The sequence below is a fragment of the Heterocephalus glaber genome, unplaced genomic scaffold (genome assembly GCF_053883595.1).
Source record: "Heterocephalus glaber isolate CG9 unplaced genomic scaffold, H.glaber_assembly_v1.0 deba00000347, whole genome shotgun sequence".
Taxonomy (NCBI): domain Eukaryota; kingdom Metazoa; phylum Chordata; class Mammalia; order Rodentia; family Bathyergidae; genus Heterocephalus; species Heterocephalus glaber.
The window spans coordinates 57,880,146-57,904,934 of record NW_028258143.1 but is presented as its reverse complement, the minus strand read 5'-3'; the positions used below and the strand labels follow the sequence as shown (position 1 = coordinate 57,904,934).

Genomic DNA, 24,789 nt, shown 5'->3' with positions numbered 1-24,789 from the left:
TTTTTTACGCCTTTTACTGATGAGTCCCGAACATACTTTCTCTGTGAAGAAGTCAGCAAACCTGCCCTGTGAGAGGTTCTGCACCTCCGCTTAAGCAACCTCCTCTGACCCTGTCCGGTGACACCCTAGGGGCTTTAAAAGAAGCCTTTTTGTGCCCAAGAGGGCCAGCCACATTCTCTGACCCCAGGATATCCCACCGCAGGCTGTTTATTTGATCTTTTGCCTGTTTTATTTTAGAAATCCGGAGGAAACTGGCTATAACATGCAGACTAGGCCAGGAAAGCAGCGCGACTATGAGGCGCTGTCGGAGATACTGAGGACAGTCAGCCCCAGTCCCCAGAACTAGAGATGTCCCCAGAGCGGTGGCTGCGACACCACCGAGAAGCTCACCCCCGGTGGGGCGGGGCATCGTGTAGCCACGCCCCGGCCCTTTGTGACGTAGGACGGCTGCCACGCGTCGAAATTCGGCCACCGAGGAGCCACCGACTCAATGACTTGGGGAGCGCAGTGATCTAGTGGGGTCTGCGCCTGGAGCCATGCGTTCCTTATACAGATTAGTCCTTTTCTTTTGCCTGTGCGGCTGTTTTATTGCTCAGGGACAAAAGAAAGAGGAGAGCACAGAAGAAGTGAAAATAGAAGTTGTGTATCGTCCAGAAAACTGCTCGAAGACCAGCAAGAAGGGAGACCTGCTCAATGCCCATTACGACGGCTACTTGGCTAAAGATGGCTCGAAATTCTACTGCAGGTAGGAGATGCTACGAACGGCCCCGGAGGCCGGTCACGCACTAAGTCTCGCCTCCACCCACCCAGCGAAGCCTAATTGGTTGTTTTACTTTTAACAACAATCATTTTGTCATAGAAAAATGGGATTACTTGGCAAGTAAATTCCCTAGGACACTGAGTATCTTTAAATGTTGGCCCAATGGGGGAAAAAAAACCCCACAGCACCCACACACACCCTCGATGACCACCACTATCCTTGGGACCCCTAGAGCTGAAGGGACTGCTGTAAGCATATTCAGGCTTTCCCTTTGCTAAGAGTTGGAGTCTCTCTACAGATGTTATTACATCGGATAATTAGATTTAGTTCTGGCTCTCAACCTGGAGGCCCATCTTTCAACTACAGCCACTACAAAAATGCCTTTCAGGTGTTTGCTGCTGGCCGCGTGCTCTCTCATCCCACCTGCTGCATAGCTGATTTGATGGACAGTTTATTACTTCTAGATAGAATTCCCTTTCCTGTCTGTTCTTCCCCTATAGAGGACTGGGAAAAGTAAGCTTTTCTCATTTAGAAGAAAATCGAGACATATAATAAGAAAAATGTGATTTTAAATTACCATTAAAATGTCTTTTCTGAACTAAACCTTCCTCGTCATTTTTCAAAAAACAAATACAGAGACGTTATATGAGTTATTTATACAAGGCATGCAGCCAGTTAGAGGCTGGAGACCAATTTAAAAAGTTAACTTGTTGAATGGTTTTTCTAACAGTGACAATTTTTTTAAAAAAAAATGAGATGTCCCCTAATGACTAGCTTTGGGCAAATCATACTTTTTTTTTTTGCCAGTTGTAGTTTGAGCTAAACATGGGGTTCAGAAAGAGGGCTGATATGGGAAAAGAGACTCCAATTTTAAATTACTCCACAGTGTTTTAAAGTTTCGTTTCTTGAAATCAGCTTATCTGAGCGTTTTTTATTATAGCCGGACACAAAATGAAGGCCACCCCAAATGGTTTGTTCTTGGTGTTGGACAAGTCATAAAGGGCCTAGACATTGCTATGATGCATATGTGCCCTGGAGAAAAGAGAAAAGTGATCATACCTCCTTCGTTTGCATATGGAAAGGAAGGTTATGGTAAGGTGTTTAAAATTTCTCTTTTTAGTTATATATAAAAAATAAATCATAAACTTCTGTGTGTAGATGAGAATTGAAAACAGAGTCTCAGAGCTGTTTGTACACCAGTGTTTATAATAGCATTATTCATAATAACCCAAAAGACAGAAGAGTTCGTAAGCAAAATGAAGCAGATGATAGATTATTATTCAGCCTTACAAAAGAGAAAAATTCTGACTTATGCTACTATGTAGGTGGAAGGGTGATTACCAGAGGGAAAGGGCAGAAGACAGGTGTTACTCAGAGAGTACAGTTTCCGTTTTGCAAGATGAGTTCCAGAGATTGTTTGCACAGCCATAGGATGGCACTTTACGCTACTAAAGAGTAAACTTAAATAGTTAAGGGGGTGAACCTTATGTTATATTTTACAATGATTAAAAATAAAAAGCAAACAAAAATTAAAAATCATATAGGAAATAATCACAGAGCCATAGGGTCCGACAAACTAGGTGTATCGAGTTCAGTCCAGTCCTTTCTGTTTACTTATGAAGAAAATGAGACAACTCTGGAACATAGGTCTCTGAGCAGAGTTCTTTACACAGCTGCAACACTCATAATGATTGTGTATATTTTATAGGCTCTACCTTGGACATTTCTGTTTTTAGTATAATTATATGTCTACATTATATTATTACATAAATGTTTAGAGCACAGGTCTTTGGTAAGAAGAATCAAAATTAATAAAATTCAAGAAACTGGAACATGATTTTAGAGTAAAGGGACAGTAGTAGAACATTGTAAAAGGACCATCTGAGATATAAAATGTCAGTCACTGTACAATACATGCCTTGAAACATGGAAGGAATGAACTTTTTCTTTCAGTATCTTGCTTTTAAAAAAATTCTAGGGGCTGGGGATTTACCTCAGTGGTTCCGCTGCCTGCCTACAAAGCGCAAGAACCCGAGTTCCATTCCTGGTACTAAAAAAAAAAAATTCTAGAGCAAGAAGATTCACAAATCTGAGTAAAGCAGACAAATGGGAAAAATGTTTGCAATACATAGGAATGAAAATTTATTAACACGTTCACAATGAGGCTGTAATTCGTATGTCTCACCGCCAGGTGGCTCTGACCCACCGGTGGTACAAGCCGGAAGGAACATGTTAACCAATAATAAAAATGACCTAGCCCTAGAAATGGGCCACATTTATTAAAAAAAAAGGGGGGGGGTACACTATTTTAAAAAATACAGCTAGCCTTTAAATCTATGGGAACAATTTTATTCGTAATTAAAGAAAGGGAAAGGGAAATGAAAATGGGAATAAGACATCGTTTTTCACCTGTCAGATTAACCAATATGAAAGTTGTCAGGGACACGGGAAAACTAGCTATCTCTTGCTTTATTGCTGAGAATGTGAATCATTCCCCTTTCTAAAACCATCTATCAAAAGAAAAACTACATACATCTCTGACCAATTCCATTTCCAGGAATGTGCACAATGGTATCTGTAAAAGAGCATTCATTCAAGATGTTTTGTTGTTTGTTAGCAAAAGACTAGAAGCTACCTGAGTATCCATCAGTAGGAAATTACTTAAATTACATTACTAGTAATTATATTACTCCTTAGCCAGTAAAAAGAATGAAGTGGAGCTATCCATACTAATGTGTTAAAATAAAGTGGGATAGACTATATTCCTGCAATACATATTCAATGAATATCTGTGCCATACTCTGTTCTAGGCACTGGGCATAAAATAAATACCACTCGCTATCCTAAAAGAGATTGCACAGCAGGGGTGAATGTCACATATGCAGGTATCTACACAGCCTGTATCAGGGAGGCCATGAAGTTATCTGAGGACATTAAGCGTTGAGAAGGAGGCCTGAGGGCTGAGGATGAGACGATTTCTTCTCACTGTAATATTTTGTACTATTTGAATATTCAATCATGTACATGTGTTAATTTTTCTAAATCTACTAAAATTAAGTGTTGCAGAATAGAGGAGGAAATTTTTAAGGAGGAGGATGGACAGCCCAACAGGCAAGTTTTGCCATACATCCTCAATTAGGTCCCTATTGCTATATGAAGGCTCTACAGAAAGAATCTTTGCCTCCTCACTGTGTCTAGGCCCCTGCTAACTCCACCTATTTGAAATATTTAGTATATAATTCATGGTTAATTTTCTATGATGACATTTGGCTGCAGGAATATAGTAGTTTGACTTGAAGAAGTTAGTTCATATTCAATTTGAGGTGTCTCCAATAAACGTAAAGATGAATTATATTACTTCCAAATATTTTGTGGAAATGCCAGGACTTTCTGGAGGCTGTTGGTTTAGTCAGTAAGAGCAGTGATTCCTTCACCTGTTCTTTCCAGCAAGAGCAAGAGTCACTGCCTCAAATTCAATTGAGAGAGATTAGTGATGCAAGCCCAGGTAGACCTAACACTCCTGAAGAGATGGTTCCAGACAGTGGTAGCTTCATTTTCAATACTTTCTGTGAATCATTTAATAGTCTCATCAAAATAGATAACTCAGTGATAGATTGCTTGCCTATCATATACAAAGCCCTGGACTTCATCCTCAACACCACAGTAAGTAAATAAACAAGTAAATAAATGGCTCTAGGGTGTCTTACTTTGTATATCCTGTTTTATTTGTAGAGAGACCTAAGAAGAAATTTGAAGATAAATTGAGGCCATTTTAAGCAAAGTGATATAGGCAAACAGCTTAGTATTACTGCATCTCTGAACATTACTGCTTCCTTTTTCCTTTTTTTTTTTTCCGGTACCGGAGATCCAACTCTGGACCTTGCGCTTTCGAGGCAGTTGGCAGAACCACTGAGCTAAATCCCCAGCCCTGAACATTACTGCTTCTGAGACCAAATCTTCAACACAGGAGTCTTTGGGGGGACATTTTAGATCCAAACCATACCATGGTTCTCTCTAGTAATAGCACTAGCACCTTCATTTTATACATATGGAAACTGAGGCCCCCAAAAGTTATGTTTATTGGGCCGGGAATTTAGCTTAGTGGTTCAGCCACCTGCCTTGCAGGCACAAGGTCCCAAGTTCGATTCCTGGTACCAAAAAAAAAAAAAAGTTGTATTTATTGAAATGTAGTTAACTGCTCGCCTTACCTGCATTACAATAGCTTGGATTAGATTGTTTGAAAAGTTGCAGTGTAGACCATATGTAACTGTTTTAACAAGCAACTTCTTGATTAAATAAGCTTTTAATAAGTAAGTTAAGACCTAACATTAGCTGTACCTGTAACTTTATTTTAGGTAATACTTGAAGAAAGTTTTTCTCTGCAACATATCCTTGCCTCATGTACAGAGCACCCCTGCATGTCTTGAAATGCATGTGACTTTTAGCGCTTTAACTAACGATATATGTGGTATGTATAGATTCTTTACATTAACTCCTTCTCTGATATGCTTCTGTAAATATAAGGATCTGTATACAAATGTTATATAAATATTTTTCCTTTTCAAACTTTATAAATTTTTCCAAGAAAAAGAACTAGCTGTTTATATTTTTGTGTTTTGCAGTAGAATTGTTCAGAACTGTGTATGTACCTGTAATATTTTTTCTTTAGAAATCTGAATTTGAGCCTGGCATGATGATGGTGCATGCTTTTAATCCCAAAGCTCTAGCAGGCTGAGTCAAGAACATCACATGTTCAAGCCCATCCTGAACAACTTAGTGATTTAGTGAAACTTGTCTCAAAATTTAAAAAAAAAAGTTTGGTGATATAGCTGAGTACAGAAACCCTGGGTTCAATCCCTAGTGCCAAAAAAAGAAGGAGGAAAAGGAGAAGGAGAGGAGGGGGAGGAGAAATGGAGGAGGACAAGGAAGAAGAAAGAAAGGAAGGAGGGAAGCACTCAAAGGGGGAAGGGAGGCCTTGCTTTTGAGTATGTCTTTATCATCAGGAGAAGCTATTTTTCTGTCATAAAGTGATTATAATTGGACAGAATAGAAATTATTTTTGTAAAAAGACATTGGATCAACTTCTAGCTTTTTTACTCTCAAGTCAGGTAATATGTGGGCAGTAAACCAGGACTTTCACATTAGTCACATGATATTTGGGGAGTTTTTCTATGTCCTGGCTTTGAAAATTACTGATCAACTTCCCCTTTGACTGTAACTTGCAAAACCTTTTTCTCTTTGGACTATATAAACATTTTAACAAGAATTCTCTATTTCATAAAAGAAATGGATGCTTCTTTCAAAGGACAAACTTAACCACTTTTTAAAAATAAACAATTTGTGTGATTCATTCATCCATTTGAGTGCCCATAATATATAAGGCACTACGTGATTCACTGGGGATATACTCGTGCTACAAGCTACCCACTACCCCTTGGGAAGTTATTTTTACAGGTTATTCTTATGAAAGTTTTATCTGTGAAGTAGACCATAGCTAACTAAAATCTGTAATATCAACTAACAGGTTAATTTTATTAAAGAGATTAAATTATTAAATTTTGAATAACTTGAATATTTAATGCTTAAATTTTTATTGTGATTTGAAATGTCTTGGTAAAATTGTTTCTGCTTTTTTTCTGTCATTGCACTTATTTTTTAATGTCTATGAAGAATTTGAAAACCAGATATATTGATACTTATATTTATGCTTCCGAATAACTACAAAAAATCATTTTCTAGGAGATTATCATCTATACTTTGAATTTTTTCTGCTCATTTCTCTGTATCACTTCTCCTTATGATGATGAGGTATATTAATAAAAATTATATGATTTGTATTTCTTTTAATTTAATCATGAAATAATGATCCTGTAGGTCTTTTGAACTAATTGGTTAAAAAAATATGGAAAAAAATAATCCTAAAGGGTTTTTATAATAAGAGAAAAATAAAACAAAAACTTTTAAGACAAAAAATTTTTTCTAAACGTATATAGAAATCAGTTATTATAAATGTAAAATAACAATACTATTATGATTGTTCATGAATAAATATTTGAAATGTATATTCATATAAATTAAACTTTAAAATGTATACCTTTAGCAGAAGCCAAGATTCCACCTGATGCAACATTGATTTTTGAGATTGAACTTTATGCTGTGACCAAAGGACCGCGGAGTGTTGAAACATTTAAACAGATAGATGCAGACAATGACAGGCGACTTTCTAAAACTGAGGTAATGCAAACAAATTTAATTTGTACCATCTAATGTTTTCATTATGATTTAAATGCATCTGTGTTGCAACTATTATTCTTAATCCTAGTTAGCATGGGCTCCGATCACTTGAGACTCATCCAACTCAACTGCCTTTCTTCCTTCAAGAATGGTCATTAAAATCCCAAATTACTCATCTTTACAAGGCTCTCTAGTTTCTAACCTTTAGGAGTAGATCTCTTTTTTAGCAGCACTGTAAGAATTTTTAACAGGACAAATAATTCCCACCTCAGAGGGCTGTGGGAATTAGGTGAGATTATGAGAAGATCTAGCAAGAATTTGAATTGGGTAGGCTAGAAAGGCAGCAAACAGAAGCCCAGAGTTCAGCTACCTAGCTTCTGTATCTTGGCCTTACATATGAATTGATCTTCATATAGATCATGTAATAGTAAAAAATAAATAACACATTTTCACACTTTCTCAGTACCAGGCCCTATAATTAACAAATAAGTATATGAACTTATCTAATCTTCATGATAATTTATTGGGTAAGTGGTATTATCATCTTCACCTTATAGATGGGGAAAATGATGCTCAGACAGATTGAGTAACCAGCAAATTCACATAGCTATAAGTGGCAAAACCAGAATTGTAACCTGGGCACTCTGGCTCCAGTATTGTGTTCCTAACCTTGGGCACACCCTGCCTCCTTGAGGGAATTTCCATCATGAATGTTCAGAGCTAATGCTTGTTTTATTGAAATCTAGTGCCTTACTTAGTTCCACAGTCTGTGTTCTTGCTTAAAATGAGTGGCCCAGTTGTCTCCCTTCTTCTTGTTTGGAGACAGTTCAAGATGCATAAGACTAACATCTAAGTATGCACGGCATACTGGCTGGCAGCTGGGTCTCTGACTTCAAGTGTTAAGAGTAAGTCCTTTTTATTTTTTTTCTCTCCCTCTCCAATCCTCTTCCCGCCCAAATATACTTCCTCCTCAGGACTTAGTACAGCCTTTCCCCTGAGACCCTTGTTGGTCAGCACTGGAAGAGCAGGAAGGAAATCCGCCCTATGCCTTGAGAAGAAGGGCAGTGAGAGGGGAACTGTTCCAAATGTGCACTTCTCTGTTGGCTGCTTAACACCCTCTTAGCATGAATAGCATCTGCAGGTGGATTCACATAACACCAAGAGCTCAACCAGTACACATAGTCCATTCATTATCACAGGCACACAAACAGGCACATTCTACAATATGAATTCTCCCAGACATTCAGAGATCTTTAGTTCTTTTGTAGAAAGCAAAAGTAGAAAAAAAAAAAAGCAAACTAGTGAACTACTTAGCTACAGTTTTTTTCCAGGGGTCTCTTGGCTATCAGCTGCATTATCACCAGGTGGGTAAGAGTGATATTCATAAGCCTAAATAACAATAGCTAACCCTCACATCAATCCAACTATACAGCTATTTCCCTCTTTACAGATGACATAAATGAGGTTCGATTTAAATTGTCCAAGACCACACAAAGGTTAAATTATTTGCCTAAGACCACACATCCAGTACATAGAAAGCCTAGACTTGAAACATGAACTGACAGAAATTTCTTTCTTTAATCATTAGGAAGATTTAGTAGGTTATTTCTTTCATATAAACAGAGTTGAGGGCAGATACCATTTTTTTTTTTTTGGTACTGGGGATCAAACTCGGGTCCTTGCGCTTTCAAGGCAGGTAGCAGAAACACTGAGCTAAATTCCTGGCCCCAGATACCATATTTTATTAAATTAAAAAGTAGAAATAGTGTGCAACTCATTGCTAGCAAAATTAATGTATGTTCTTACCCATTACCTTTCTTTACCCATGTATTACAGTGTACTAGAAAAGAAAAGGATTTTGAGCATTAGCTCACGTTTAAGGCTAAATTTACAGCCAGGAATGGTGTTAAACACCTATAATCCTAGAAAGCTGAAGCAGGATGATTACAAGTTCAAGCCTACCCTACATGACTTAGCAAGACCCTGTCTCAAAATTTAGAAACAAAAACAAAAAACATAAAAAGGGCTGGGGATGTAGCTCAGTGCAGCGGCTCTGGATCCAACCCCCAGTAAGCCCCCCCCCCCAAAATAAATTTACTTATTAAGAAACTGGAGAATATTTGAGGCTAATTAAACCTTGTATACTTACATTGGACTGCTAAGTTTGAATTGGGGAAAAAATACAAACATAAAGAACCAAAATTACATTTGAGAACAGCTGATATATCCTATATTAAGGTTGATCAGTTGTCCTGAAGTTACGTCTATTAGCAAAGAGTTCAGTTGAGGGTATGTATTACTAAAACACCTAAGGATGTAAGTCTAGCTTTCAAAAATGGTCTTGACTCTAAAATACCCCAGCCTTGGAGAATATTATCTCAATCATTATGCCTTCCTTTTTTAGTTATTATATAAATTAGCACTTTACAGTAGAAATGTAATTGAGCCACATACACAATTTTAAATCTTTTAGTAGCCACATTTTAAAACCTAAAAAGCCAGATGTAGTGGCCCACACTTATGATACCAGCTACAAGGGAAGCTGACATAGGAAGATGGCAAAATCGAGGCCAGCCTGTGCAACTTAGTTAGACCCAGCCTCAAAATACAATTAAAAATACTGGGATGTTGCTCAGTGATAGAGTGCTTGTCTAGCTTGTGAAAGGCCTTGGATTCAATCCCCAGTAACTGCAAAACTAAGAAATAAAAAGTAAAAAGAAAGTCAGGTGTACTTGCTCAAGCCTTTAGTCCTAGCTACTCAGTCCCCAATACCACGAATAATTAATTAAAAGTAAAAAGATACAAGTGAAATTTTAACTTATCTTAACTCAAAATATCTAAAATAATACTGTTTCAACATGAAATCTATATAAAAATCATCAATGAGATATACTTTTCATTATTGTCTTCAAAATCTTTTGTGTATTTTATATTTACAATAACATCTCAATTTATCTTAGTTTACGTTCTCATTTCTGGGACAAAATACCTGCCACCCACAAGTTGAAGGAGGAAAGGTTTATTTAGCTCACAGTTTGTAGAGATTGCTTCAAAGGTTATAAAATTAAAACTTCAAATAGCCTTTCAGAATGTTTGTATCATTTAATGTAAGTAGTCTTGGATATGAGTTGCATTACTGTAAACATTCTTTAAATTTACTGGAAACTTGTGATACCTTTTTATTAAATAAATGTCACTTGGGCCCTCTAGGTAAGCCATTACTTGGAAAGAGAATTTGAAAAAGATGAGAAGCCACGTGACAAGTCATATCAGAATGCAGTTTTAGAAGATTTTTTTAAGAAGAATGACCACGATGGCAATGGCTTCATTTCTCCCAAGGAATATAATGTGTACCAACATGATGAACTCTAGCATATTTTTAGCTACTTATTGTACTTTACTTATGAAACAATTTACTTTTCTCCATCTTGTGTTTCCTACTTTTCCCCCATGAGAAGATACTTTGTTCCCTCACAGTATATGTAATTTTGGTATAATAAATGTGAGACTGTTTTGCAAATTTAACTCTCAAGAAAAAATATGATTGTACTTCCTGTTGCTTTATTCTGTGAATACTGACTGGAGCACTCTGGAGTGGGCCTGTGTCCCAGTGGGCAATAACCTCCCTTCGGGATATAACAGAATATAACAAAATCTGCAAATCCCCCAATTCTAACTTTAACAGCATGTATAAATGTAAAGATCTAATATTTTAGATGTTAAAAATATTCAGTAGAGACTCAGGAAGTAACATTTCATTCATCTATGCATTTCATAACATTATGGATAGTAGGGTATAAAAATTAGGACTCAAGCATCTGCCTTCGGTACACATGAAAGAAGATATTGTGTATCTCTGTCCCACAAGGAATCTCAGCATAGTCTATACTTTTTTGGTGCAAGCTTCTGTCCTTGGGTATTTGTTCAAACGGGAAATGTTTAAAGATATTTGATCAGATCAAAGACTTTTTACTTCCTGTAGCAGGAATTGGGGCTATACATCTTCAGAAATTAATATAAATGTGCTTGCTCTCTGCCTTCTCATAGGCTGTTATTAGATATCTACCACCCCTGACTTTTTGTCTTCGTAGTTTTAAACTGATGCCATGGAATTTCTTAGCTTCCAGTTCCCTTTCTCTAAATTTCTCTTTCTTTACAACAGTTTATAGCATAACATTCTTAACATTAACAGTGAATGATCATTACAAACTTTCATTTTCAAAGACATAGACACATCCTATCTCCCTTAACTTTAAAATGACAGTAGTGAGGGCTGGGGATTTAGCTCAGTGGTTCTGGTGCCTGCCTCACAAGCACAAGATCCCGAGTTTGATCCCCAGTACCAAAAAACAAAACAAAACATGACAGTAGTGAGTTTTATGAAGACAAAATTTATCACATCACAAAAGAGCAACCCATTATTAGTATCAGTCGTCCTGTTAACTACACAAAACTCCATGCTGAGCTCAGTGTTTATAATTTGATACTGCAATTAAACATTTAGGATTATATTAAATATTAATTTTTCTCCTTTTACTAAGGCTAGGGCACTAAAGGACCATAAAAGAGCCACTTGTGTACTTTTATCATCCCTAAATGTTAAATTAGAACCTAAATAAGAAAACTGATAAGCCAGGTTTGGTAGCACATACTTGTAATCCCAGCTACTCAAGGCTGAGGCAGCAGGACTCTCAAGTTCAAAGCCAACCTGGGCAACTTAGTGAGAAAACGATCTCAAAATAAAATTTAAAAAGAGCTCCATGGGAGACTGATTGCCTAATGTGCTCAAGGCCCTGGGTTCAATCCCCAGTACCACAAAATAAAATAAAACTGATATATTTAGAAAATCTTTTAATTATATAAAAGTTATCTAAAATGATACACTAAATACCAAGTGATTATAAAGTGACTGAAAAATTTTTGAAAGATCATCTATATTTTGAATTTTATATTTAAACTTGTTTTTTTCCTGTAAGTAACGTTATTAATCTTCCTGGTAATTTATAAGACAGAGAGTAATGCCATCATCTGCACTTTATAGATGGGGAAAATGATACCTACACAGGCTTTCTGTTTGTTTTCTCTTCTTAACTCATCAAAGCAAACCTAGATAACTTAGGGAAGGTTTATGGCACAATTACCAATTCACTTACTTGAAACACCAACAAAGTATGTTCACTTTTCTTTTTATTTCATTCTCTTGTGCCAAATATCAAAACAAGGGACTGCGTGAAGTCTAACATACTTCTGTCCATCCACAGAACACTGAAAGCAGCCATAGACTGTCTCCCTTTTTAAGTTCCCCATTCCACAGAGTATGCAAGGCCCTTTAGGAATATTGTGATTGAGTAAGTTAACTCGGATGTGAGTCCCTTCCTTGAGTGAAATATCAGTCATGCTGAGAGGTTTGTCATAGTAGTCAGAAAAAAGATCATCCAAGTAAAGCTGTGAGCGAGAAATGGCATCCATCACTCTTCGATCTAAAAGAACAAAAACAGAAATGTATTAGAAGCCAAAATAAAAATATACAACCCAAACTGTGTTATAGATATACAGGCATAGATATATAGCTATAGATATAGATAAGTGCATCCTCAGTCACGAAATGATTTGGCTTTTAAATTTAAATTTTCCCTTAACAGATGGGAACTGAACAAATAACCTCACATATTAACCCAGGAAGGAAAAAAATTCATTCAAAATACTCTTCAAGGACATACTTCTTTCAAACAATATATTTCTCAGTCTGTAGAGTAGTGCAAATGTTGCTGTTTCTTCCCTTTCAAATCCTCCTTTTGACACTGAAGTGACACAAAGGTCTACAAAACAATTTTGAAAAGATAAGATGTTACAATTTGAATAATTCCTACCTTATTGAGTATTTTATAGGGACAATGAATTCTGGTATGGGCCATTCATTGTATTTTTTAAAGCTAAATTTTACACAATTTTTGAAAAGATACATTCACCACTGAGATTCCACCTCACCCCACAAAGAATGGCTGCTATCAAGAAATCAACCAATAACAAATGCTGGTGGGGGTGTGGAGAGAAAGGAACCCTTCTCCATTGTTGGTGGGAATGCAGATTGGTGCAACCACTGTGGAAATCCATATGGCGATACCTCAAAGAACTAGGACTATAGGTCCCATTTGACCCAGCTATTCCCCTACTGGGAATCTTCCCCAAAGAATTAAAAGAATCATACCACAGTGATATATGTGCACCTATGTTTATAGCAGCACAGTTTGTAACAGCTAAAGCTTGGAAACAGCCCAAGTGCCCATCAACTGGAAACTGGATAAAGAAGATGTGGTTTTTTTATAAAATGGAGTACTACTCAGCCATAAAGAATGAGAAACTAGAGACATTTACAGCTAAACGGATGCATATTGAGGCCATACTCTTAAGTTCAATAAATAGGACACACGTGTAAATACCGAATAGTTTCTCTAGTGTGAGAAATTGAAAGTGTAAATAAGGATGAAAATGATTAAAATGAATAATTGATAATTTGAAATAAGAAAAGACCCAAGGGTTTGGGGATGGTGGAAGGGAAAGGGGAAAGGGAAGAAGGGAAAAGAAAAAAATTATGAGAAAAAAAAAAAAGGAATCAAACTCTGTGTAGATAGGGAAGGGTGGAGGAGGTGAAGGGTGCACAGGTAATGGGAGAAAAAATAAAAACTAAGATGCATCATGTTCTGGTACAAACACCCAATGATAAATGTAAATGTATTTTACACCTAAAATGTACCAATAAATATATATATTTAAAAAATAAAAAATAAATTAAAAAAAGAAAAGATACATTCACATGACACAAAATTCAAAGAGTTGAAAAGGGAGCTACAATGACAAATCTCTAGCACAACCTGCACCCAGCCAGTCTTTCACCCCAGAGGACTGTTACGTGTCTTGGGTATGCATCTCAAAATACTCCACATATTCTGCAAGTATAGAGGAATATGTATGTATACATATGCATAAAATTATTTGGCCCCAATACTTACATACTACACATGTTAGGATCTAGAGCTACCTCACACTTAATGGCTTCATAGCACTCTGTTGTATGGATGTACCACTATTTAACAAATCCACCTACGATGGCTTCCAATCTTTTGCTATCAGGAACTGAATATCCTTATATGCAAATCAATTCACCTATGTGTAAGCACTCCTGTTGGATGAATTCCTGGATGCATAGGCCAAAGTATATGTATATTTTAGATTTTCATGGATATGAGTTTAAACTCCTCCCAACAATCAATATAACTATAAAAACCTGTACCCAAAGGATTCCAAATAGAATTTACTTGTAATGTAGTTTTGTTTCTCAACATCCTATTCCCTCCTTCTGCAGAATTTAAGAAATGGACAGAAACAGGTGTAAAAATGTTTATATAAATTACCACAGCCAGGGGCTCCCTTGCCTGGTCCTTTGGGCTATATTTGGCCTTGTGCCTGTTAACTAACCTTAAACTAGAGTTGCACAAAAGTATTACACAAGATGACAATGTAGAAAGTTAAAGTGAATTGCATGAAAGTATTACATCGGATAACAGTTCTGAAGGAAGTATTTGTAGTGCCAAAGTTACTTTTTAGGGAGAGTTGAAAAGAGTTGCGTTTATTAGGTAAAAGTGAAGTAAGTGGAGTTGTCTTTGGTGCCCTGATTTGGGCAACACGACCCTTCAGGAACCTCACTAGCTTTTACTCCTATTTGCCACTCTCCAAAACTATCACAAAGGCATTGGTTATCTCCCCCTGTAACCCAAGGGATACATTAGTGGACTGAATTTTAGCTCTTATCTATGTTGTAAGTGGGGTCATGTAAGGGCTACAGCTTTCACCAAGCAGCAGAAAAGTGGCCCTGGATAAGTAGGCAAGGGAAGACCTTTCCCAGCTTCTTTCTTATTTAAAAATAAGACTGGCAGTTCTGAAAGCATCACTTTTCTACAATTACTAGACAAGGCTTCTTATTAAATTCTCCTTTAAAATATAATCATTTGTCTTTCAAGCAGATCATTTACTCACCAAAGGCACCATCTAGGTAAATAAAGAGTTCAAAAACACTGAAAGCTATGGTTGTATGTGCTGGAAAAACAATAGCTTTGTCTCTTCCCTTGGGATTCTGTTCATCCATAAAATGAAACTATAATAAGCAAACAAACAAACATTATTAAAGAGCCTAACATGTCAGGATAGCTTTTTGGAGAAACAAAACATCTCCTACAATCCCACCAAAAACAAAGCAAAAACAAAACAAAACAAAAAACAACCCTTCAAGTAGAATCATCCTGCTTGAACTAAACAGCTTATAGCAGAGATCTAAGTAGTGCACTGTGGACTCGAGATCTGTATTGGGCAAGACCTCTCCACTTTTTCACTTACTTTGGTATTGAAGTCAATGACTAAGCCACTGTTGCTTTCAACTGCAAATCTTAGAAAGTGATTTTGTTTAAGGGCTACTTTGCAGTTTGCGGTCTAGCCTATCTACTGTTCCAATACCCCAACTCCAGCTTCCAGCAGCTTTCCAAAGCAATCACTAACTTATTAGTCATGAATGATGAGGATAAACAATATCATAATTGAGTTCAAAATTAAACAAATCATTTTCTAATTGTTTAAAAAGAATTTAACACTGAACAAAGCACATTTGGCCAGTGATGTTAATTTAGAAAAAATATTTAAATATAAAATATAAATTCAACTTTTAAAAATTCAAAGTATGAACTATATTACTTCAAAATAATAGCCAACAATACAGCCTGGGCTCTTACTTTTTATTCTTAAAATAGCACTTAAATAGTAATGAGGGGAGCTCCAGTATGCACAGTATTTCACAAGGATTAGTGTTTTGTTTGAATTATATTACACTTGTTGAGAATCCAAGTTTTCTTGCATGTTTTTCATACTCTGAAATACACCATTCCTGTGCAAAATCCTACACAACTACAGCCCTTTCATCTCAACGTCTGACAAAATGTATGTCTCGTAGTAAAAGCTTCCCATGGCAACTCTGTAGCGAGCGTGCTTTACCCGCATTGCTTCCCCTCGAATGCCCGCGTGCACGGAGAGAGAACACTGTCGCGTGGTCCGAATGCTTTCCATGACCACGCACAACACCGCCTTCCTGCTGCTCCTTGACTGGCGTATCAAGCTGTGGTCAAAGTTAATCTTTCTAAAATAAAAAAGATACATTCACAAGATTCTGTGACATCTCATGACATATATCACCTGTTATTCATTCGTGAGTGATCTTTACTAAAAGTAAATCGAGGCAGACTTACTACAAATCAGAAAACATACCCCCAAATTTTGAGTCATCTGCCTCCCTTCTTTTCCTAAAACATGCTTACATGGAATGTTCTGTTCTGTCTTTTGAGAATCCGTTGTGGCAGACCGTTTTAGGAAATTTGCTGTCTGGTCCTGTTTTATTTCAATTTAATAATTTAGCAAATGTGTACAGAACTGTAGTGATTTTATGGAACTGAAATTTTTCTTTAAGACAAATGATTTTTATATGTCCTTATCTAAAGTTTGGCTATACTAATTTGTAATATTTCAAACAATTCAAACAAGTAAATTACATTTGTATTATATACATGAATATTGTAAGCATCCTTTGCAATGGAGTTTATATAATTAAATCATTTAATGAAAATAAAATAGTATGTTAGGATTATTATACCAACCGTGTAGTAATTTCCTTTAGTAATGTTGATACTTCCACTTCATGTTTGGTAACTACACCAAATGAAGCTTTTACTGCAATGGAATCTGATCCAGTAACATTAATCCCAACATCATTTACAATATGGTTGCCTCGACGTCCATACAGTGAAACATCTGATTCATCTTCATAATTCAGTAACTGATAAGATGAAATACCTTTACAAGAAAGAACTTAGTATTTTTTAAATGTCTCAAATTTGTCTTATATAGGTTATATATAGTAACACATTAATTTGCAAAATTGAAGACTCAGTTATTCAAATGTTAATGAGAAAGTCAACATTTCAAACCAAGATTAAAAATAGCAATTCAGTTAAATGCTGCAATCCCAACTACTTGGACCGCTGAGGCCGGGGGATTGCAAGTTCAAGCCCAGCCCAAGGAACTTGATGAGACCCTGTCTTACAATAAAAAATAAAAAAAGATGGGGATGTAGCCAGGTGTCAGAGCATCCCTGGATCTATTTCCAATAGCACACATGCAGAGAAAAATCAATTCAATTTTACAATACTTAAAATTAACTTAAATTCTCTGTTCAACCAAGGGAACTTCTTAAGCATCAAAAGCCACTGGTGGCTGAAAGAAAAAAACAAGTGTTTATAAGCAATAACTTGCCAAAGTGTAGATTTATTTTATGATCTAGCTTTTAAAATACTTTTCAGTTTACCCAGTGTAATAAATGAATTGTACAAAAATACAAATTATTTTTACCTCATTTGACCACGTAAAGTAGGTAAGATCAAATAATATCCTATTTTATACATGAAAATGCATTGTTCTGTTATTTTCTAAATTGACTCAGTTAAAAAACTAATAAAATAACTGGTAGATCAACCAATAAATTATTTGATAGTATACAAACTTTAGGCATTATTAATCCCATCGATATTACTACTATCATAATAAAAGTTGCCTTTATCAATGAAAATGTGTATTACTAATGTAATTAGTGCATAAGACCTATTTTTAGGTGACTAATAACACAGCCCCATGAGTTGTCACTCCCAAACATTTAAACTTACCAGCTGAAATTTCTCTGTCTCCTAGGAGAATATCTTTCAGTGTAAAAGGTGTTGAGGTAAATTTATATCTAGGAAACAGAAAGCATCGCTTCTTTTTTACCACAAGACTTAAAGGTTGGTATTTGTCGGCTTCACTGAGGCTTGGAACAGGAACTAATCTCCCTCCATCTCCAACTTGCTTGACAAAGCTCTTGGTAGCAGCAGCAAACATATTAATATCAAAACGTCATCAACTGCAACCCCTAGGTAACAAGTCCATCTTCACAGAAGAAAATCAATAACAAAACTAAGCCTTGCTTGATCTTAAATGTAATTACACACGTTAAAAATACAAAATGTGGTCTCACCAAGATGTTCACCAATGTGTGCATCACAACACTGCCTTCCTCATGCACTCAGGTAATGAATAATAGAGTGCCGAGGTAAAATGATACACTAAAAGCAGGTCTAATTTGAATGGCAAGCAACAGCACTAAAACATACACAGAAAATGAATTCAAGCACACTACCAATGTACTCGCTGAGGATTCTGGTTGATCACAATTTGCCAGTGGCAATAGACCAGTCTTGTGGGGAGCATATATTCCAATGAGAAACAATGCAATTTAGGTACTAACATCAGCTCTAGATACTATCTACCATGGACCTAGTCCAAAGGGAATTCCTTCACAAGTCCACCAGGCCAATTTTGTCAACAGAAAAATGCTGATTTGAATCCTTATGGTATACAGTTCACTGCATATTTCATTCATTTTGTCTTACATGTTTGCAAAACCGTGTGCTTCATACTGAATATAATTTCACAGAATATGTGGAAACAATTGTATGCAGATCTTTATAAAATACTAAAAGCCACATTACATATAAAACAACTATCAGAAGTCAGTGGTTTCTTCCTCAGAAGGTGGGCACTTGTCTACATCACCTGAAATGGAGTCCTGCTGCACTTAACCTTCGTCTTGTTTCATCATTACACCAGTTGCTCAAATCTTAAAGAGCCACGTAAGGTTTTGGCTTGTTTTTAAGGAATTTTGTGGCTAAAAATAAATTTTAGAAACAAATCTGTACTGAAATAGTTTTTCTTAGTTCTGTTAAGAACATTAACCTGGCGCTGGGGATTTAGCTCAGTGGTTCTGGCGCCTGCCTCGAAAGCGCAAGGTCCCGAGTTTGATCCTCAGTACCAAAAAAGAAAAAAAAGAACATTAAGTTGGAGAGGGGGCAACCCCCCTGCCTCGACCTCCCAGACTGCTAGGATTAGAAGCACGAGCTGCCACCATCCCTAGCTTACATTACCGTATTTTGAAATCGTGTCTCTGGTTCTTACTATAAGCTATTCATGAAAATGTAACATTGTTGGGTAATAATCGATATACGTACAGGAGGTAGAAGAATATAGGCTTAATTTAAGCCTCAAATAGTAGAAATTAGCTTAATTAGGTTCTAAATATTTTCTCGCTTGCTTTCAAATATACAGGGCTCACATGCAACCAAAAACATACTTTACTAACGTCCCTTTTGAAGACACAATAGTACTGTGAAAAACTGGATTTCACAACACTGAGCAGAAGGAGCCTTTTCCACAACTGGCTAGCAAACCCCTTGGAGAGGAGACACACCTAACGTAGCTAGCTGACCCTCATCAAAGGCGATGCATCCCAGGAAACGCCATTAAAACCAACCCAGGTAGGCAGAATCAGCATCTGCCTGGATCCTGGTCCACAGAAAGGCCTCGTTTACACCCAAGTGCCTCGCTGGGCTGCGCTGGCCCCGCGTTCAACTTGCGACGAAAACCCACGCGGAGAGAGGGGGCTGCACCGCGAGGGCTCGGGCCGGGAGCCCAACGCAGCCTCTTGGGCGGAATAAACCCAGGGGCTCCAGTTTTCTGGCCAGGTGCCAGGGGGTTCCCTAGCAATTCTGCATTCGGAATTTTAAAATCTTTCCTAAAATGACCAACCCCCATCTTATTCCCTATCCTTCAAACACGCTGAGCTTCCGGCCTCACAGACCCGGAGCCCACCCGGGCAAGCATAGTCTCCGAGGAGGAAACTGCATACTTCTAAGGACAAAGAACTGAGAGTCCCACCCAGGGGTAAAGGCTGGGCCGGGCGCCGAGAGCCCCGAGGGCCAAAGTGGGGTGCGGAGGAGCGCGGGGGAGAGCCGAGGCGGGCAGAGGGGGCGGTGCTTGATGGCAGAGGGGCGGAGCTGAGAGCTCGGGAGCCTCGGAGGGGAGCTGACGCGAGCTGGGAAGAGCCGGACTGGCGTGGAGGCGGTGCCTGGGAGGGGCGGGGCTTGGAAAGGGGGCGGGCGCGGAGCCGCGGCGGGAGGGGGGTGTGGCCGGCGCTACTGTGACCAGGCTCCGCCTCTCGCTCCCCTCCCGCCCCGCCGGTCCCCTTCGCTGGAGGGACGCACGCATCGGGGCGAGGGAGAGTGGAAGAAGGCGGCCGTGCTAGAGAGCTCCTCTCAGGGACTGGCTGAAGCGGGGAGCGAGGAGCCGCCGCACCGCTCTTCCTCGCGCTGCTAGCCGTCCCTTCTCGCCATGTCCCAGAGCAGACATCGCACCGAGGCCTCGCCGCTGGAGCGCGAGGACAGCGGGACCTTCAGGTCAGCGCCCGGGCCGTCGGGGCCCCGGGGCCGAGAGTGGTGGGCGACGGCGACGGGGGCGGGGAGCCGGCTCTCCCGCGGCATTGTGGGTAGAGCCCCTTCCCGGCGCCCCACGCCCGGCTGCGGCGCTCAGCCCCGCCCCTCTGAGGCTCGGGGCGACGTGGGGCGCGGGGGGCGCGCGGGTGCTCCTCCGCTGAGACAGGGTCCTGGGCTGGGCCTGGGGGTTGCAGTGCTATTGCTCGCCCTGCTCCCCGGAGAATCCCACGTTCGAGTTCCCCGTAAAGCTGTCATCGTGCGAGCCCCTGCCCGAGCACTGCCGCAGGGAGACAGGTGCGCCCAGGCCTTTCCAGCTGTGGCGCTGGCCACCGGGCAGCCAGGGCTCCTCTCCGGGCACCATCGGTAGCTGTCAAGCTGGCCAGTGTACGCCGCTGCGTCCCCCTCTGCTTTGACAGGCAAAGCCCATCTTTCTCTGGTTTTTGCAGTTTGGGGAAGATGATAACAGCTAAGCCAGGGAAAACACCGATTCAGGTATTACACGAATATGGCATGAAGACCAAGAACATCCCGGTTTATGAATGTGAAAGATCTGACGTGCAAATACACGTGCCCACTTTCACTTTCAGAGTAACCGTTGGTGACATAACCTGCACAGGTCAGTATGCGCAGTTAACCCCCATGACCCCGCGGGTTGGCGGTCCAGACGTGGTGTTGATTTTCAGTTCGGAAAAGTACCTCTTTTGCCAACTAGGAGAAAAAGGCTCTGAAACCAAAACCTCTCATCATGTGTGTCATTAGGGCTTTGCAACTTCATCCAGTTCCCTCCCTAATTTTCTCTTCCCCAGATACATTTCCATGCTCAGAAACCAAAAAGTTACCCAGTAATCCTGGAAAGCTTCTCATACCCTCAGATCCTCCTAAGTTTCCTCTAAGAATTAGGGAAGAACAGGAGAGGTTCTGGGAGCCATCAGTAGGTTCTGTCAGGTTTCAAGTTTATTCATAGATTACAGCAGATACAGGGAGGAATGATACCAGAATTTCCTGAGTTTCTTCCCTTTCTTTATGGACACATTTGGAACTTTGGGTCCATTATGCCACTTGATTTTGTGTCCACAAAAAATGAGAAAAGGCAACAGGCTTCCTCCCATACACTGTACTGCATAGTAGCTTTTAGTTCCTGAAACTCTACAGGTATTTTATATAAGATAGTAATTTTTTTTTCCTTCCAGAGCTGGGCATGGTGGCCCATGCCTGCAATCCCAGCACTGGGGAGGCTGAGGCAGGAAATAATGAATTCAAGGCTGTCCTGAACTACATATTGAGTCCCAGGTCAGCCCTGGACTGTAGAGCAAATCTTCTTTCTAGCATTTAAATTTGTTTTCCTCTTCTTAAAATCCACTTACTGGTTTCCCCATCACCCCCTGGAAAAATACAGAATTTTAACTATGGCTTACAATCTTGCTTCTTAAAATGTACTCAGTGGCAGCAATGATACCACTTGGGTGCTTGATCAAAATGCAGACTATCAGGCCCATCTCCTATCTATGGGATTAGAGTATGTTTTAACAACATTCCCCAACAAGTCCTATGTACACTAAGGTTTGAAAATCACAGATTCATAATACCCTTGTTTGGCTCTTCCCCAACAGCCAGCTGTCCAGTCTTTTATCAGAACTTTTCCCAAGCTCTTACAACTTAGCCATACTGAGTACTCAGGGGCCTTAAGAACACTAATCTATGTGGCCTTTGAGCCTTTGCAGGCGGTTTTTCTCTACATAGAATGGTGTTCCTAATCCTCCACTCTCTCTACTTTACTAGCTTTTACTCATCTTTCAAGTGTCCATTTAGTTATTTCTCCCTTCAGAAACCCTTTCTGAAGCTACCAGGAGTTAGAGAGTTGCTGCTTTTGGGGAGACTCCACAGGCTTGTTGTAACATGTACCCCTTCATATTTCAGATACTTGTTCCAGACAAAATCCCACACTAGGCTATACTATATCGTTAATATCTGTGTCAGTAGATAAAAGAGTATGGCTTGTGTGTCTACTGACACTTGAGAGTCACACATGAAACTTATTCTATGAGTTTGAGGGTTTGAACTCAGTAAGAAAAAAGACTGAATTTACCACTTACCAGATGTGACCGTTTACTGAAATTTAGACCACATTTAGACCACTGAAGTGTAGTCTTTTCCCCAGCCTCTTCTTGTCTAACCAGGTAAGGGATACAGATTGTATAGAAAAAGTATAAGCTGTTGCCTTCCATATACAAACTCTCCCGCTGTACTCAACATGTAGTTAGTTATAAGTGCTTAACCCAGCATAGGGATTGATCCAGAATAGAACCTGGCTGTCAGAATAAAATTTTGCAAAATTTTCTGTCCAACAGTTTTGCTGTAAGTGGCTTCTTTTTTTTTTTTTTTTTTTTTGGTACCAGGGATCGAACTAGGGTCCTTGCACTTGCACAGTAGGCGGGGAAACCACTGAGCTAAATCCCCGGCCCTGTAAGTGGCTTCTTTAAAGGAAACATCTTGCTGTAGAAGAGTTTCTTCTTTCTTGTCCTAGAATAAGGGAAGAATAAAATGCTAAAGTACATTTCTTCAGGAAATGTGACCTAGCCTACATTATTACCTTACATCATAAACATATGCAGTATGACATATAAATACTATAGTAAGGATTTTTATACAGGTATGCATAGACATAAAAACAGAATTTTTAAAACTGGTTTTGTTAAGGTATTAACTTCACATGATGAATGTTTTGTTACAGTGTACTGTATACCTGCATGTAGTGTTTGTTTTTATTACCACATGTATATATAAAACCTTTAGTGACTTTATTTTATTATGACAATATCTGTGCCACACATTTTCACAGACAGTAAAGACTTTCTTTTTAAACCTTAATGTAGGTGAAGGTACCAGTAAGAAGCTGGCGAAACACAGAGCTGCAGAGGCTGCCATAAACATTTTGAAAGCCAATGCAAGTATTTGGTGAGCTAAATTTCTTTGTATTCTGCAGCTCAAAATTATCATGGCTGAGGTAAGATTAAAAATTAAAACAGTGAACAGTTGATAGTATCTTAGCTCTAACCTATGTTTCTATAATGCAAACCTGTCATCCATTAAGGACAGTTTTATCCATTTAAATTCATCAAATAGCTATTACATATAGGCTTTACTTTTTTTCTTCCACTCTAATGGGGTGCAGTGGGCAGAAAACTAGAGTGTTTCTGGCAAATGTTAATATTCTGTGTTAGACTTTGAGTATTTCTGCAATGAAGAAAACCAGGCATGAGATGGAAAGAGATCAGCTAAAAATGTTTGTGTGGGAATTTTTATTTGAAAGAATGAGGCAGAGATTTTCTTTTATTATAGGATGTATACCAAACAAGAGAATGTTAAGTGGGACATTCTTGCCATCTTTTCAGTTTTATGTCAGGTTAGGTGCTTTTGGAACATCACACGCATCATTAAGTGATATCCTTTGCCTCCTGCTGGACATACTGGCCAGACTGAGCTGTTGTCTGAGTGCAGTGAAAAAGACAGGCCATTACTTGTGGAAACAATGGCAAGAGTTTAGTATAAATGATTAAGTAGAAAATGTTTGTCATTTATTTAGTAATTTGGGGAAATTATTTTATTTAATACCATGTTTAAAAAATGTTTAGCTTTGCAGTTCCTGATCCTTTAATGCCTGACCCTTCCAAGCAACCAAAGAATCAGCTTAACCCTATTGGTTCATTACAGGTAAGTTGTACAGCTTTTCCATACTTAACATTTTGTCTCTTGTTAAAAAGACATAAATCAAAAATATCATAGCAACTAAGACAAGCCATTAATTTTTTTTTTTTTTTTTTGGTGGTACTGGGGATTGAACTCGGGTCCTTGCGCTTGCAGCAGGCGGCGAAACCACTGAGCTAAATCCCTGGCAAGCCATTAATATTTTAACGATAAGGTGAAATATTTTGTTTCCCAAGTTAGGATCATTAGAACTTATAGAACTAACTTATTTTCAATTTATTTATCTTTTGGATTTTCTTCCATATACCATATCTGCCTTTGGTTTGTGGAATTCCCATTTGAAATCAGCAGGACCTCAGTGCATGGGTAGTGTTTTATATCTTAAGAATGTCTCTTGCGACTTGTGTGACAAACCTCTTTCTAATTCTATTGAAACAGAAGACTTTTTACAGAGGCAAAATAGGGTAACCTAACTCAAGAATAGAGGAGTAGTCTATTTCTACTAGAAAAAAAGCATAGACACACATGCGTACATACATACATACACACATACATATATTCAGCTTTGAATTTCTGCACGGAGAATATCCTTCTTGCAGATTATCCATGTGCTCTGTTGGACCACTCCCCTCTCTATTATCCAGCCAATCCTTTGGTCTCTTTTCCTGCTCTGTGAGCTTTCCTATAGTTTTCTTC

At 38.6% G+C, this 24,789-nt stretch overlaps 3 protein-coding genes across 8 annotated transcripts in view; 2 read left to right on the top strand and 1 right to left on the bottom strand.

The window, feature by feature from the left end:
* The first annotated feature begins 432 nt into the window (after positions 1 to 432).
* On the top strand, positions 433 to 10,519 carry Fkbp7 (FKBP prolyl isomerase 7). Of its 3 annotated transcripts, XM_087196681.1 has the most exons (5): positions 454 to 745; positions 1,701 to 1,852; positions 5,116 to 5,228; positions 6,861 to 6,994; positions 10,205 to 10,519. In XM_087196681.1, exons 3-5 carry the CDS (start codon positions 5,189 to 5,191, stop codon positions 10,364 to 10,366), a joined length of 336 nt encoding a protein of 111 aa, XP_087052807.1. In that variant the 5' UTR covers positions 454 to 745; positions 1,701 to 1,852; positions 5,116 to 5,188; the 3' UTR covers positions 10,367 to 10,519. The 3 variants fall into 3 exon arrangements, with proteins under 3 accessions (XP_004868201.1, XP_004868200.1, XP_087052807.1); XM_004868144.3 differs by lacking the exon at positions 5,116 to 5,228 and having other exon boundaries at positions 433 to 745; positions 6,864 to 6,994; XM_004868143.3 differs by lacking the exon at positions 5,116 to 5,228 and having other exon boundaries at positions 435 to 745.
* A 1,448-nt stretch (positions 10,520 to 11,967) lies between these two features.
* On the bottom strand, positions 11,968 to 20,024 carry Pjvk (pejvakin). The gene is made up of 6 exons (XM_004868142.3): positions 17,752 to 20,024; positions 16,690 to 16,885; positions 16,034 to 16,175; positions 15,029 to 15,146; positions 12,715 to 12,813; positions 11,968 to 12,474 (listed from the first exon to the last, which is right to left on the bottom strand). Exons 1-6 carry the CDS (start codon positions 17,960 to 17,962, stop codon positions 12,182 to 12,184), a joined length of 1,059 nt encoding a protein of 352 aa, XP_004868199.1. The 5' UTR covers positions 17,963 to 20,024; the 3' UTR covers positions 11,968 to 12,181.
* Positions 20,025 to 20,065: 41 nt separating this feature from the next.
* Positions 20,066 to 24,789, top strand: part of Prkra (protein activator of interferon induced protein kinase EIF2AK2) — a 30,094-nt gene continuing 25,370 nt past the window's right edge. For 2 of the 4 annotated variants that reach the window (XM_087196656.1, XM_087196652.1), the window contains exons 1-4: positions 20,089 to 20,352; positions 20,835 to 21,004; positions 23,262 to 23,343; positions 24,021 to 24,099. In XM_087196656.1, coding sequence (XP_087052782.1) covers positions 20,288 to 20,352; positions 20,835 to 21,004; positions 23,262 to 23,343; positions 24,021 to 24,099 — 396 coding nt within the window. In that variant the 5' untranslated portion in view covers positions 20,089 to 20,287. Of the gene's footprint in view, positions 20,353 to 20,834; positions 21,005 to 23,261; positions 23,393 to 24,020; positions 24,100 to 24,789 lie in introns of those variants that run through there. The other 2 variants (XM_004868141.4, XM_021247137.2) reach the window with 2 other exon arrangements.